The following is a 16,157-nucleotide window of genomic DNA, read 5'->3' on the forward strand; positions in this document are numbered from 1 at the left end:
GTGTGTGCATAATTCATATAATGTCTGTGTCCACAAGTGTGGGAGTGTGTAAAGAGAGAAGGAGGGAGGGGGGGTGAGAGTGTTTCCCACAGAGTTTTTAGATAATATAGAAACTGTTGTATTGATCAAATGTATCTAGCTCTGATACAGCAGAGCCTTCGTTGCTAGTTCGAAAAAATCACTTTAGAACTAGCAACGGAGGATGCGCTGCTTTTCGGCATGTCTGTGTGTGCGTGAGACAGCGTGAGCAAGAGAGAGGGGGAGGGTTAAAGCGGTGCTTTCCATTATAGCTATGTGAGGCTGATTTTGGCAAAATACATTGAAACATAAAAAGTTTCACATATTAAAAGTTATTTTGGATAATAGAAACTGTTGTATTGATCAAGTCGTGGGGGGTGCGGCTCTATTTGTTGGTTGCAGCATGAGTCTCAGTGTGTGTGTGTGTGTGTGTGTGTGTGTGTGTGTGTGTATGTGTGTGAGCGTGTGTAAGTGCGGGGGAGATGAGGGAGCTTTTCAACTGAAATTGAAATAAATGTAGGATATTATAGACATTGATTGACGTTCTTGACCGATTTTAACCAATGCCTTTGTTTGTATGTTTATTTTGCTGTGGTAGCATGTACGGTGTGTGTGTGTGGGTGAGAGAGAGAGAGAGAGAGAGAGAGAGAGAGAACAAGAGAGGGAGCCCAAGGACGAAATTGAAATTGAAATAAATGTAGGATATTATAGACATTGTTTGTCATTCTTATCCTATGTACTTAACCAATGTCTTTGTTTTAATTTGTTATTTTGCTGTGGTAGCCTGTACGGCTCTTTGAAATAACTGAAATAATTTTGCAAAGTGATATGGAACCGTTATGCAGTCAAGACCTGGAACTACTCGTGTTTACTTGAAAAATAATTGCACACCTTAGAACGTCCGTCAACCAATCAGAATCAAGCATTCAACAGACCCGTGGTACAGATATATATATATTGTAGAAGATGCTATAAATGTTTTTCAAAAATGTGTAAAACCAACATTTCTACAAACTTAATACGTGTGTTTTAAACTACTTTTTTTTTTTTTTTTATCACCTTGAACCACCTTATTTGTCAATGACTCTAAGATTGTTATTAAAGAAAGTCAAATGGGTTTGGAAAGACATGAGGGTGACTAAAACATGACAACATTTTCAATGTAATGTGAAGTAACACTTTAAACTTGTCAAACAATGTACCACTCTGCTTAGACTCTCAAGGCCATTACTAACATTTAAACTAAGAAATGTTTCCCTTGATAGCCATTGCTGAGCAGCAGCTTTATTTACAGCACTGGGAAGCATCCAAATACTTTATCTCACACACACACACACACACACACACACACACACACACACACACACACACACACACATTGGTGTGGCTATCCTTATGAGGATCTCTCCATAGACATAATCATTTTCATACTGTACAAACTATACATTCTATCCCCTAACCCTACCCCTAAACCTAACCCTCACAGAAAACTTTCTGCATTTTTACATTTCCCAAAAAACATAGTTTAGTATGTTTTTTTTAAGCGATTTGAATTATGGGGACACTAGAAATGTCCTCATAAACCACATTTATAGCATAATACCCTTGTAATTACCAGTTTGTAACCGAAAAACCACCCAAACCCACCCCACCCACACACACCCACAGTTTCTGTGGGATCATATTACTAAAGCCCTTTTTTATCTCACTGTAATACAGCCCCACGGACACTCATCAAACCTCACTGGCATGACACGTATTGAACACTCCAGGTGGCATGTCCACTAAACTCGTACTGGCACCTCTTCTGCCACAATGGGACAGTAAATAAAGCACTGGAGGGCAGAGGGTAATTTGCTCCCTTTACCCTCTTACATACAACAACCCCAAAAGCAATTTAGGCTCTTAAAGGAACAGTTCACCCAAAAATGAAAATTCTCTCATCATTTTCTTTACCCTCATGATATCCCAGATGTGTATGTCTTTCTTTCTTCTGCAGAACACAATTGAAGATTTTTAGAATAATATTTCAGGTCCTTATAATGCAAGTGGATGGTGATCCGATTTTTAAAGCTCCAAAAATACAGACAGTCAGCATAAACGTCATCCATACGACACCAGCGGTTACATTAATGTCTTCTAAAGCTTCTGGTGTGAAAAAAGATCAATATTTAAGTGCTTTTAAACTGTAAAGCACCGTTTCCGGTGAGCAGCGGTATGCGTGTGTGACTTAATCGTGTTAGCATGTTCACGCTAGAACTGAGGCACGTGCGTCACACCCGAATGAGCAGCACAGTTTAAAAGTGAGAAGGAGAAATGCCGTACAGAAGCTTCCTTGGTTTTGGTTTAGATCTCACACAAGCGACCACGTGAACTCAGCGCTCTCGTGAAGCTTACCGGAAGTGATGATTTAGAGTTAAAAAGTACTTAAATATTGATCTTTTTCACACCAAAAGCGATCATGTTGCTTTAGAAGACATTAATTTAACCGCTGGAGTTGTATGGATGACATTTATGCTGACTGTCTGTGATTTTTGGAGCTTCAAAAGTCAGATCAACATTCACTTGCATTTTAAGGACCTACTGATCTGAGATATTTTTTTTTTTTCCAAATGTGTTCTGCAGAAGAAAGAAAGTCATTCACACCTGGGTTATCATGAGGGTAAGTAAATAATGAGAGAATTTTCATTTTTGGGTGAACTATCCCTTTAAGCCACACTTAAACTAGGGCTGGGCGGTATGGCGATCTACTGTATATATTGTGGTGACGGTAGATAGTGTCAGCCAGTGGAGATTTTTCTATTCCGTGTATATTGTGGTATGTAAATATCTGTTTAAATGACGCTCCACCTGGCAGCACGTGAGACAGAGAGAGAGGAACATACAAGGAGAAAAATGAACACACAGAACGCAAGACGACTCCGAAACATGTCTAACGCAGGAGGCTAATTTTTTTTGATCATATCAGCTGTGAGGATTTAAGATATTGTCATCCTTAATGAACCCAAATGCAAGAAAACATACTGCAACGCATGCATCTCTTCAGTAGACACGCACAGCTCAGCAGGTTTCTTAGTTCTAGTGACTTCAGAAACTCATTAGACAGGAGAAAGAATTGGACATGACATACAAACGAGTCGACTACGGCCAAAATCCCCATTCCTCACAGCTGCTTTACCTCCATTCACATTACACAGCATTTATTTTAATGACTTCTCCCATCACTTCCTCAATACACATATCTGTGACCGGCAGTTTGCCACTTTATTTAGAAAGGGCCATAAATAAACTCTGATTATGAATAAATTATTCTAAATCATAGATTAATGAATAAAATTCAACAAAATATCTACAGTACATTATAAATAAAACTAAATTATTATAACTATATAAAATGTATTTCAGCAATTGTTAAAAAATGTCCCTGTGCAGCATTTTAGATCTTTTGTAGCAAGAGAAATATTGAAAGTAAAAGCTATTTATCATGATGTTTTCTATTCAGTTGTATAAATAAGAGTGTTGTGTTTTATTAGTTGTCTTCTTTAGTGTAGATCTATGTGCTCAGGATTGATTCTGTCACACACTGCAAAAAAGGACTTTCAAGATAAGTATTTTTGTCTTGTTTTCCAGTAAAATATTTCTAAACATTCTTAAAATGTGATTTATTTACTGACAAGCAAACTGGCATAAGATTTTAAGTCTTGTTTTAAAGAAATCTAACTGAATTTTATGAGATTTATACTTAAAACATGAAAAAACTGTTTGCCAATGGGGTAAGAAAAATAAACTTCATTCACAGGGAATTCAGGTTTATTTAGCTTACCCCACTGACAGATTTGTTTTCTTGTTTTAAGTCTAAAGACTTAATATCTTATGCAATTTTGCTTGAAAAGTAAATAAATCACATTTTAAGAATGTTTAGAAAATTTTACAGGAAAACTGGACAAAAATATTTGTCTTGAAATTCATTTTTTTGCAGTATATTAAGATATTCAATGTTTTTGTGCCTGATATTATATTAGATATACAAGATAATAATAGGTTCAAAGTAGTTATCCCCTCTTTGTTAGTAACTTGTATATCTGAAACTTGTGTAATTTGTGTAGCTAAAAGAAATGAGCACTTAATAATAAATAAAAATACAGAGAGAACTTAGCAGTACCTCTGACACAGAAAAACTGACACTCAATGTCTCTTGAATAATTCTCCAGCAAATGTTCCTCTTACTTTTCTTCCCATCCATGTCGGCGTGGATTTTGCGGGCGAGGAAGCCGGTTTTGTAGACGGCGGCATTTGGGTCGTGTGTGATGTCCAGGAAGGGATTACTGCCACTGCTGATGCGACTGATGCTCTTCATGTGAGCGTGATTGTTCTTATCTGCCAACTCAGACAGAGACTTCTTCAGCTCGTCTCCATCCCTACAACACACACACACACACACACACACACACACACTTTAGATCTTTCAGGGTATATTAGTGAGCACAATGACATTCATGTTAAGACAATCACAGCTATACTCTAAACCTTAACACTAAAAGTGTTAAGTTTTGTTTTTAAACAACAACAAAACAAGAGTAATTTACTTTATGTATGTATCCATTTTCCATTGGAGGATGTCCCAATACATACACACACACAAACCGAAAAAATGTCACTTCTGTTTTGTTTTGTTTTTCAGTTAATTTCTTGATGTATATGATTTAGACTAAATCAAACTAAATCAAACACAAAATTCAGATTTGTACAACTCTTGTTGCTGAAAGTTTCTACACTGTGCAGTCTCCACATATATCAATTAGTGTGATATTGGTGATGAAATACAGCATGTGGACTTGATGAGCACATGACCTCTAAAGAAAATCACAAAAATGAGACAAAACAAAAGAGTCAGCATGAAGTTACATGGCACTTTGCACACTACAATGTGGTGTTCTATGAAATTTTTAAAGCATTACAGGCATAAATAATTTTTTCTTTTTCTTTCTGTCATAAGAACTATTAGATATGATAAACTGTTGTCTAACATAAACTGAACCTAGTAAAAATTTTGATTTTGGCCATGTCGCACATGAACGTCTTCACATTCTTGACTGTATCCAACAATTAGCATCATCCAAGTGCTGTAATTTTAAAATTGTTTTTTAATGAGTTATTCAATTAACTGTACTGAAAATATTTTTATTAACCAAATGTACACAAACATCTTTTTTTTTTTTTCTTTATTTTTTACTGCTTAATTTTGAAGTCATTTTTCACATTTGCCTTTTCATTTTAATTATGGTAGTCTTGCCTTAAGATTGCACTGAATATGCAAAGTCAACTCATCAATTGCATTTTTGTCTTTAATTTGACACTTTAAATATTAAGATACAACTTGAATCCTTTAATTTTTCATTTGAAAAGATACTTTGCAGACACTTTTCTAAAATGAAATGGTTACTGGGGTTTTCTTTTTTGTTTCTATCATTTATTTATTTAAATCTGTCAGAATTAAGCTCCATACAGCATGATGGGAAGAAAAGTAAATGATCTCATTTCATTTTCTCGATTTTTACACCAATTATAGAGTTGATTGCATTTGTCAAGTTCAGAAGTCAACCCTGCTGTTACCAAAGTTATTGCAAGAAAAAAAAAGATCAAACAAATATTTTGAAGTTTATCAATAACTAAAAAACAATATTTACTGTAAAACCAGTTAACCCCTAGTGATAGCTTCATTCAGACTAAAATTGCAAAATTTTTATTATTTGTACATTTTGTCTATTTCATTTCCACGTTTGTTTATGTTGTAAACAATGTTTATGGCTAGAAAATCACAAAATCACAGAAATCAGAGTTTTAAACTGTCCCATTTTTTATTTGTATTTTTTTGTTAACAGGATTGCAAAAGATGCAAACCAAAAATAAAATGAATAAAAAATAATGCAGCTCATTTAATATTTAGTTTGACCTCCTGAGCTTGACGATCGACATTTTGTGAAAGTTAAGCACCTCCAATAATAAAATAATGAGAGTCTTTTTAAGAGTTTCAACCAGAGTCAGAAATGAACCAGGGCTTGGGAAAATGCCCCATCAATGAATTCATCTAACAAACAGCTAAACTAGCTAATTATTTCAAATGCTTGTAGCACTACCTTTATTGTGTTATAATATTTTGAAAAATAAAAATAAAAGCCCTAATTAAAGTAAAACATTTCCTGAAAAATCATAAATGCCATCTGTAGCACACTACTGGTGGAAAATGCCTCACATGCAGAAAAACAGTGAGAACAGTGAGGTCTCAGGTGTGTATCAGGATGGAGGGTTTGATTATCGACTGAACACCTGGCACTAAACAAACTCCACATGAGCAAGATCTCACATTAGCTGCTTTGTGGAGCCTGAAGTGCTGTTGATGCTGCTGCATGCATTTAATGTAAAGACTGCGCTGGACTCTGTCCTGGAGGCTGCAGCTTCTGTCAGTCATGGTGAAGGACGTTGCTAGGAAACTAACAGAGTCCCACCAGTGGCCGTTTACCTCGTCCTGCAGTAATACAGCACTACTGCCTGTGTGACTTCAGTCGAGTGTCGCGAGGTGTTCGCAACACTCACAAATTCACATTACGTGAAAGAGACTTTAGTTCCACAGGAGCCGAGATGAGAAACACTAATAAATGAAGAACTAGACAATGATTCATGAATCTAGTGACCGCTGGCAAACCGGATCACAGCGGCGTGTCCTCTTTTACAATAATAAAGAGTGTTTTAGAAGTTCTCTTCTATTTACAGGACTCAAATGGATCACAGCGGTGTTTCCTGCTGCAATATTCTGAATCTACAATAATGGAAATACAGCCACAGCAATAGAAATTATATTTCACACAAGTCATGAGTTTGCAGTCTAATTTGAATGTCAGGACATGTATGAGCAGATTTATCCATTATCACACGGCTCTCAAGAATCCTGATTGATCAGTTACTATCAGTGGTCAAATATTTCTGAATAATGACTGCTGTCCATAAAAACGGGGTCCTGATCACCCCTTGTGGTAATGACTGGCTGGTTGTACGCTATATCTTATTTGTTGACCACCAGGGGGCGCAATGCCCATATTTCACAGGCACCCTCATGACAAGTTCACCGTCCTACATAATGTTTGAAGTTTTCACAGTCAAATGAATTAGTATATTAAAGGAAAACTCTTTGCAATGTCAAAAATCCAATGCTATCCAAGCTTTGTCAGGCTTCGTCTAAAGATAATCTGACTCACATTTGGTGAAGATTAGACAAAAGTTGTGTCCCAAACCACACACTTCTGTACTATTCTACACCATTTTGTAGTGTAAGTAGTGCAAGTAGTATGTTTACAGTGAAAATGCTACAAAAAAGAACTGTACTATAAGTATCCAGATGATGCACTTTCTCAACCGTCAAAACGGAGTGTGGTATGTTGGACAATTCATGCACTCAGCGCACACGGCTTGCCGTACATAGCAGAAGGGGCGGAGTTACCTGGCCTTGATGCTGCTCTGACAAATCAATTGTAAATAATGGAGAATGTTGCAACTAGCAAAACTTCAGTAAAGACAGCACCTTACAAATGTGAGCTGAATGCTTCACCATCACACCCCGGTGTGTGAATATTGATGTTATTTGAGATACAAGTGTTGAACTGAGGTTGGCTATTGCGCTAAAGCTAGTGGCAACACATCGCATGCATTTGAAACCTAACTTCCGTCAGCTGTTAAACGCGAATGCTTCCTTGTAGTAAAAAAAGTGTTCCATTTGGGACGATACTACGTGGCTGAGGGCATAGTGTATATTGTAAGTGCATAGTGTATAGTGTGTCATATGGTACACAGCTAAACTTTGTAGGAGTCAATTTTCAATTAAATTCAAAATGGTGGATGGAGATGGCTGACAGGTGTCATTGTCCAAATGATTCTAGTATTCTAAAGAAAGCAAAGTCATGTTGATTTTGTGCTGTCCCAAAACTGCGGACCTCTGGGAAAGGTTTTCAATACACCCAGCTAATGCAAAGATTTAAATTAATTTCCTCTTTGACGTTTACATCGTCATTTTTGTGAGGCAGGGCTGTAATGTACTGTCCCGACAGTATTGTTTGCATTTGCAACAAAACATTACAATATGCAATGACAAATTTTAACCCGTTCACAGTGTAATTTTATGTCTACGAGGAGTGTTGCAACAAAAAACATGTACAATGGCCAAATAGTTGTTTTTTTTAAAAGTCAAATTTAGCATGTTGCCGTGGATTTGTTGTGAGAGTCTCAGTAATGTTCCTTCTATGCTGCATGTTTACTGGAAGAAACTGATGAGATCAATAAAAATGCTATAAATAAAGTTACTATTCACAAACAAACACTCGGCTGAGGCATTTCTGGGGTCTTCTGGTACTGCAGAAAATGTGCACTATGTTCAATGTTCAAATTTAAATTGAGCTGAAAAAGTCTAAACAATGCTATTTGTGGGGTAGAAACACCACTTGTTCTTCCAGATTATTGCAGATTTGGGCTTCTTTAAATGTTCATCAGGACAAACTCAGGATTTGACATCATTTATTATATTTCATGGTTTGTCATTATTGTCATTGCGTCTGCTCTAGTAAGACCCTTTTGACCCGCATCTGCTGTTGGTATCATAGATTTAAGCTTTTCACGAAAGAATCACACAAACTCTGATCACAAACAGCTGTTTTCATTTCCAAAGTGCAATCGCTGTGACAGATATAAGGCCAAATATGATCTAACAATGATCTTATACTACCATTTAACAGGAGGAATGGGACTCCGTTTCTACCATCGCAGCCCATACTGTTTGAGAGAGGATATGCGGATAAAAATAATACTTCTAATAATACTTCTAAAATCTTTGCATTTATTTTGACTGCAGTAAGTAACTTGTTCAATCGAAATCAGCTGTTATTAAGTTTTAATATTGAATATGATGATACTGAAGTCAAATATTATTATTTACTGTATTAAGACCAATAATTTGAGCAGTAAAAATGCATACTGCATGCATGCCTCATGGTAGTTTTAATTTTCATATGCCACATTTCTCTGGCTTTAGAAGTGTGTTAAACGTGTGAGGATGTATATTCATCAACCTGTTAAATGACCAACATAAACATTATTGTGTGCATACTGAATTAAGTTCAAACTTGTTTTGTTGATAGTTCAGAAAGAACCTATATATATTATTTCACTGTAGTCCATGGGATCCATTTATAATAACTTTTAATAATTTTAACAAACATTATTACATTATATAAAGTTTAAAAGATTACTGAACGGTTACACTGCTCATATCGACCACTGAAATTTGCTGCTCAAAAGAACCCATTAAATTACGGGTTAAAAATCTAAATATTATTGTTTTTATAGCAGGAAATTAGAAAACACATGTTCTGTAATGGTGAAAAATGGCCAGTCAAGGAAATTACGAAAGTGTCACAGCATGTGTTATCTTGTGATGAATTTATAGCTTTAATAGTAATAAAAGTAATTTATAGTAATACAAATACATAAAATACAATGTTTGCAAAGTTCATGGCACTGAATCTTTAAAAGATATTAAAAAAATATTGTTTGGAGCAGATTATTAAGGGAGTTATTTGAATGAGTTACCACTTTGTTTCAGCTCAAACCACAGTAATAGTAGTAGTAAATTACAGTAACAGTAAATTGTAGTAGTAAATAATGAAAATGTTAATGAATAATTTACCCCCCACCCCAAAAAAAAAAAACATTAATCTGTTCTCTAATAAATTTTAATTTGTGCCAGTTGATTTATTAATTCACAAGCACCAATGGTAACACCTAAAAAGACGAAAAACAATTATGTTTCTAGACCATTTTATTCAAAACTTACAAGCAGAAACATAAGTGCAACATTGGGCTATTGGTGGCACTAGAGGGTTTGAGAGACTAACACCAAAACTGGCACCAGGAATCTCCAGATCGACACTAATCAGTGTGTCAAAACAGAGCTCCACCCATAAATATGAGCAGAGGAAAGTGAGGCATTAAGATATTCCCTCCCACCCTTTGATTCCTCTTATAAGTAATGTGACCACATCCATGATAAGACAATCAATGTTAACTTTTTCAGCGTTTGTTTTTGTTTTAGTCTTTTCAGCAACCACAGGTGGCTTCTGATCGTTTCCGATTGAGTGAACCCTGGGGTGTATTTGCTTATGCTGCTCTCTGGCGTCTCTGTCCTGTAGGCATGTGACGGTATTCAGTTATACGGTAAATCACAATATTGTTATCGTGGGCACTTCAAAATACCGTAAATAATCGCAGATATACTTTTGGCCAAATTGTTCAGATTTTTCTGATCGCACAGTAGTTTTTATCCATGAACGAATCGAGATTTACAACACAGCGTGTACACAGCACAAATGACACATGCACACTCTGATGTAAACAAACCAGGCATGGAAGAGAAACATGGCTAAAGGAAGAACACAGTCGACCCTTTATCCACATTCTAGTAGAGTTAAGTCGCAAGTGTGGAAGTATTATGGGTTCCATAAAAATGCAGAGGGATTGTTGGTTGGAGACCAAGAGTTGGTTTCCCTTTGTGTAAAACGTGGCAGAAAAGTGGCAGTGATCCAACATGTTCGCTCATCTGCGGGACAATCATCCCGTGTAATTCAGCGAGATAAAGGTAAGTTGTGACAGTTCTGCTCGTTTTTCCGAACTGTTTTTGAAAACTGAGAGACAACACTCTAAGAGACAACTAGCGAAGTGACAATTAAGGCGACAAAGTGAACTCTTGCTCCCTGTCTGTCACTCACTCAACATTGTGTCGATGTAGTGACACTAGGGGTTTGATCTTGAGAGCCCCAATCACCTTTGCTTAAAATAGAAAAGGCCTATGAAAATTGCCGAGTGGAATTTGCATGCCACTCTCCGCCCCGGACATACAGGTATAAAAGGAGATGGCATGCATCACTCATTCAGATTTTTTCTTCGGAGCCGAATGCTTGTGTGTTCGACCTCTCACCTCTTGCTACACTGCTGGATTTTTTATGGCGCATAACAGCAGTCACCCTTGCACGGTCGAGTGTGGTGCTTCCCCTGGGCGCTTCGGCAGCCTGAGTCTGCGGGTGCTAAAAGAGTATATTCAAGAGAGTATATTTTCTCTAAAAGAGCTCGCGCAAACGCTTGCCGTCTTTTTAAAGATACCCTTCCGCATTTGCGCTACTGGATGTAGCCGTTATCTCTCCCCTCCGGATACCCATGAAATCTGCCTCGAGTGTCTGGGGCACCAGCACGCCGAGGTCGCGGCTCACTTCCTTCTTCATGAAGCAAGGAGCCACCGTGGCTGCTCCCCAACTCAGTCCATTCTGGGCTGACACTCAGCCGGCCGGGTCGGCAAGCACCACGGGCGATCTGGATGTGGACATGGGAGCGTTTCCACCGGCTCAGCGCCCGCGGACCTCCCATCCCCCATCACGCTCGTTCTGTCCGAACGAGCTGTCGAGCGATGCAGGCGGTCTGCCTCAGGGCGGGTTTCGGTCACGGCATTGGAGGGTGGGCTTATGCTCTCGGAAGCAGATGAATCTTCTGAGCTCCCGCCCACGGGCGTTAGAGCACAGGATGAGGTGGACGCTGAGATGGCAACCGTGCTTGCCCAGGCGGCTATGAACATCGGGCTGAAGTGGAACCCTCCACCCTGCCCTGAGCATTTGTGGCTGGATGGTTGGTTTCTGGGCTCCACCATTGAGGATTTTGCCCATCAGTTCTCGACGGTGAAGAAGCAGACCGAGGTGATTAAACACATCCTGCCACGAAGCGACCCGGCCACATTCACGCCACCGAGGTCCCGCATCCCATCTGCTTCTCACCAGAGCCGTTCCCCTGCGGTGCCGGCCCCGGCTCCTGTACCATCGGAGCCCGCACGCCGGCCTCAGAGAAAAAGATCCTCCTGCGGGAAGTTGGCTCCACCTGCCAGTCAGCCAGCCCCCAAGAACCCCAGACAGGCTTTGAGGCGGTCCTGACATGGGCCGCCCAGGGATGAGGCAACTTCTCCTGACCGGTCTGGCCTGAGGCATCTCTCCAGCCCCACCATCGCCCCGGGGCCAGCGCGTGGTGAGTATTACATCGCCGAGTGCCCTCTGGGTCTTGGCACCCACATGGTCAATAAAAGAGCAGTTTCCTCATTCCCTGGGCCAGCGCACTCACAACAGCCAGGCGCTGGAAGTCTTTCCGGTCAATCAGGCAAACGCGAGTACCCCCCATTCCCTCGTTCTCCATCGAGAGATTTTATAACCTACGCATAGACCCGGTTTCGACCCAAGTGTTACGCGGTAACAGCAGGTAGACCGGGCAGCCGGTTGGGTGTACTGCTTGCATTGCGCCTTTCCCCTTTTTTAAAGGTGATAATGTGTGCTTTTTTGTCCACAACAGTTGCCCGTACCGATGAACTCCGGAGCCCTCTATAATTATTTAGCACTGTTCGGTGACGAACTTGGGAGAGGAGTCCCAGGCTCAGGCCCAGTACTCGTGGTATTCCCCTTTTCAGGTGAACCCGTGTGCTCGGGCTCAGTGCTCCATGCATGGTGATTCCCCCTTGGTAATCCCGTATGATGAGTTTCCACTGTTCGGTTTCCCCCTTAGGTGAAACCCGTGTTTCCCCTCATCAGAGCTTTCTCTGTCTCTGCCACTGTGCTGCGTACCCTCTCTGTAGATAGGGTCCTCCTCTGGTAAGTCCATGTGAGGTATGCTCCACATGTTAACCTCCCTCCGGCAGGATGTGGTCTCCGTACTGCTCTCCTTCTTGGAGAGGGAAGAGCACTTCCCAGCACTATTCTAGAAAGTGCTCAGCAGGTGATTGCTTAACAGCAAATTAAGAAAGGCACTGCCAGTAGCCTACTTGGGTAAGTGCCTCCTCCCCCCTTAACGGGACTAGGGAGACACCTTACCTAACTCGCTGCAAGGTCACAACGTGGTTGAGCGCTCGCTGCGAGGCACGCAGCAGCTTGCCCGTGTCCACTCTTCCGTGCCTCGTGACACGGTTCAGCGCCTGTGGCATTTCCTATAGGAACCCCTAGTGTCACTACATCGACACAACCTCGAGTGAGTGACAGACAAGGAACGTCTTGGTTACTGGTGTAACCTCTGTTCCCTGATGGAGGGAACGAGACGTGTCCCTCCTGCCGTGGTTTTAGAGCATTGCATAGTACCGAGTCTGCTTTGCTGAGAGTCACAAATTACATTCTGCTATCCATTGGTCATGTGCTATCTTGGTCTTGTTAGATCTAAGTGCAGCATTCGACACGATTGTTCGTGATATTCTTTTAAAACATCTTGAGTTTGTGGTTGGCATCCACGGCTTGGCACAACAGTGGTTTGCTTTGTATCTGAAGGGCAGGACTTTTTCTGTCAACACTGGAACCAATTCCTCGTCATCTGCACCCATATCATGTGGTGTCCCCCAGGGATCTGTTTTGGGGCTGCTTTTGTTTTCCATTTATATGCTACCTTTGAGTTCCACTTTTCATAAATTCAACATTTTATATCACTGCTATGCTGACAATATCTCAACTATACCTCCCTATTAGACTGGATGATACTCATTCACTTAATAATCTTTTAGTGTGCCTAGCTGAAATTAAGAGTTGGATGGCTAATAACTTTCCAAAACTGAGATTATTTTTTCTTAGGCCCTCATGCATTTACTTTTTTCAGTAACCAGTTAGGCTCCCTAAGTCATAACTTGCATAATCATCTTAAAACCTTTGGTATCCTTTTTGACCCCCTGATGCATTTTGACAAGCAAATCAGTGCTGTCATTAAGAGTAGTTTTTTCCAACCTAGATCCATTGCAAAATTAAAATCACGTCTGGACTACTGTAACTCTCTGTATATCTGCCTGCCTCAATCCACTTTATCTTGTTTGCAGATGGTCAAAAATGCAGCAGCCAGATTGTTAACGGGAACAAAGAAAAGGGATATTTTTCTCCAGTATTAGCCTCCTTGCATTGTCTCCCAATTAAATTTAGAGTTGATTTCAATATATGCTCTTTGTTTACAAGGCACTGCACAAACTGGCACCTGATAATATTTGTGACCTACTTCAGCCTTACTCTGCCTCCAGGATGCTCAGATCATGTAATAAACTTTGCTTTCTGTCCCCTGCTCAAGGTGCAAGTCTAAAGGCGATCGGACGTTTTCTATTGCTGCTCCTTAGCTCTGGAACAGTTTACCTGATATTGCCCTTTTCTAATTATTTTCATCTATTTAATAATGTACTTTGTTTAACTTTTTATATTCTTATTATCATTTTAATTATTTTATTTATAAAGTTTGACTTGACTTTTGACAAAAATGTCCTTTAAAATAAGTCAATATTTTGTCATGTCATATTCATTAATAACTCTGACTAAAATGGCATAGAATTTTAGTCAACGAAAATAAAACGCAATTTTATTTGATGATAATGTCCAAAAAGACAAAAACATGTCAAAATGTAACAGACAAAATATTCTAATTCTACATCAATGAAGGCCTTTAAACATATATTTACTTTAACATGTATCAAACATATAATGATGCATACAAAATACAAATAAGTCTCCTGAAATAATATAATTATATAAGTATTAGCTACTTTGAGTAACTGTATCCTGAACTCTTCATGCTTTAGAGACTGCTATTATTTTTACGTTTTTAGCCAGTTGAGGATATTGCATTGCGTGCGGCGTTGTTGTTTTTTTTTTTTTTTGCGGAAACGGTGTATTCACAACGCTTACAGTTAGACAATATGACTAGCAAGTAACTTAGTTAAGTTAACCAGTTCTTTTGCTTCTTTGTCTGTGCAGATATAAATTTTAATATTATATAAGTTGTGGATACAGTTATCAATCTCATGAACATATAGGATGCATTTGAGTGAGGTAATTAACTTGTTTGTAAAACAGTTGTAAAGTGACGAGATTAACACTGGAGACAATTTGCATTCTGAAGTTCAATTACTAAAAATGTGTATCTTAAACATCTCAACAACTGTTTCAAATGTTTATTTTTATAATAAACAACAGACCTAAAAAAATCTTTATATACAGTATGTAGTGCAATATTATCGGCCGATATTAGCCTTTCACCGATATATCGGTATCGGCGTATATATTTACCGATATACGCAGATATGAAAACTTTTTTTCAGAACATATAATGCAGAAAACAATGCTTTAGAATTGGTGTTATTACGTAGTTTGTCCAGCAGAGTGCGCTCCGACTGCTGAGCTGACGGTGGCTCTGCAGACAGGGCGGAGTTAAGCGGTGCGGTGTTAAGCGGTGTCTTCACAGTAAGTTGCTAACTAGTTTGTGAAATACATACTGGAAAGTTAATAAACAATGACCCCATCATTTTCCCTTTTCAATATAACTAATATAACGTTAACCCTGTCCCTGACAACCATGTCACACATATCTGTGTGCTGTTAGCCAGTGCAGTAAGTAATGAGGCAGACTGAAAGGTAAACATCAGAGCATCTTTTTGCAGCTCAACAGACAACAGTGCGGTGGTGGAATGTGTCTGTTGAGTGTTGATTTCACGCTACGCTTTTATACGAACTTATAGCTAACCACGTAGCTACTTTCATACCTTGTCAGCTGAGTGGAAGTTAATGTGTAAACATGTATTCACCAAACTGTTTTGTTTAGGATTCACAGTTTGGTACCCCCTTCAACCAAACAATTCCAGTCATTGCATTTATAAAATTTAATATTTAAAAGCCTGGTTTTCCACTGTTGAAAGTTTCCCCTGAACATGTATAGCAGAATGCGGTGTAACACCGCTGCCGCTGTTTATCTCTTGTCTCGGCAGATGTAAATGCTTCTTGTTTTACAACCTGCCAATAACTGGTCAGCATTTGACTGATTCTAAACAGTACTGATGTTTATTTAGCTATTTATTTTATTTTTACTTATTCTTTATTTTAATGGTCAACATTTGACTGATACTAAACAGTACTGATGTTTATTTAGCTATTTATTTTATTTTTATTATTCTTTATTTTAATGGTCAACATTTGACTGATACTAAACAGTACTGATGTTTATTTAGCTATTTATTTTATTTTTATATATACATTACTGGGCTGAAGAAGAGAGAACAAGGT

General features: G+C 38.9%; 1 protein-coding gene across 8 annotated transcripts in view; it reads right to left on the bottom strand.

Moving 5' to 3' along the window:
• LOC127432445 (PH and SEC7 domain-containing protein 3-like) overlaps positions 1-16,157 on the bottom strand; it is a 180,608-nt gene that overhangs the window by 36,551 nt on the left and 127,900 nt on the right. For all 8 annotated transcript variants that reach the window (XM_051683530.1, XM_051683529.1, XM_051683531.1 and 5 more), the window contains one exon: positions 4,246-4,436. In XM_051683530.1, coding sequence (XP_051539490.1) covers positions 4,246-4,436 — 191 coding nt within the window. The remainder of the gene's footprint in view (positions 1-4,245; positions 4,437-16,157) is intronic.

Source organism: Myxocyprinus asiaticus, chromosome 42 (assembly GCF_019703515.2).
Source record: "Myxocyprinus asiaticus isolate MX2 ecotype Aquarium Trade chromosome 42, UBuf_Myxa_2, whole genome shotgun sequence".
NCBI classification, from domain to species: Eukaryota; Metazoa; Chordata; class Actinopteri; order Cypriniformes; family Catostomidae; genus Myxocyprinus; species Myxocyprinus asiaticus.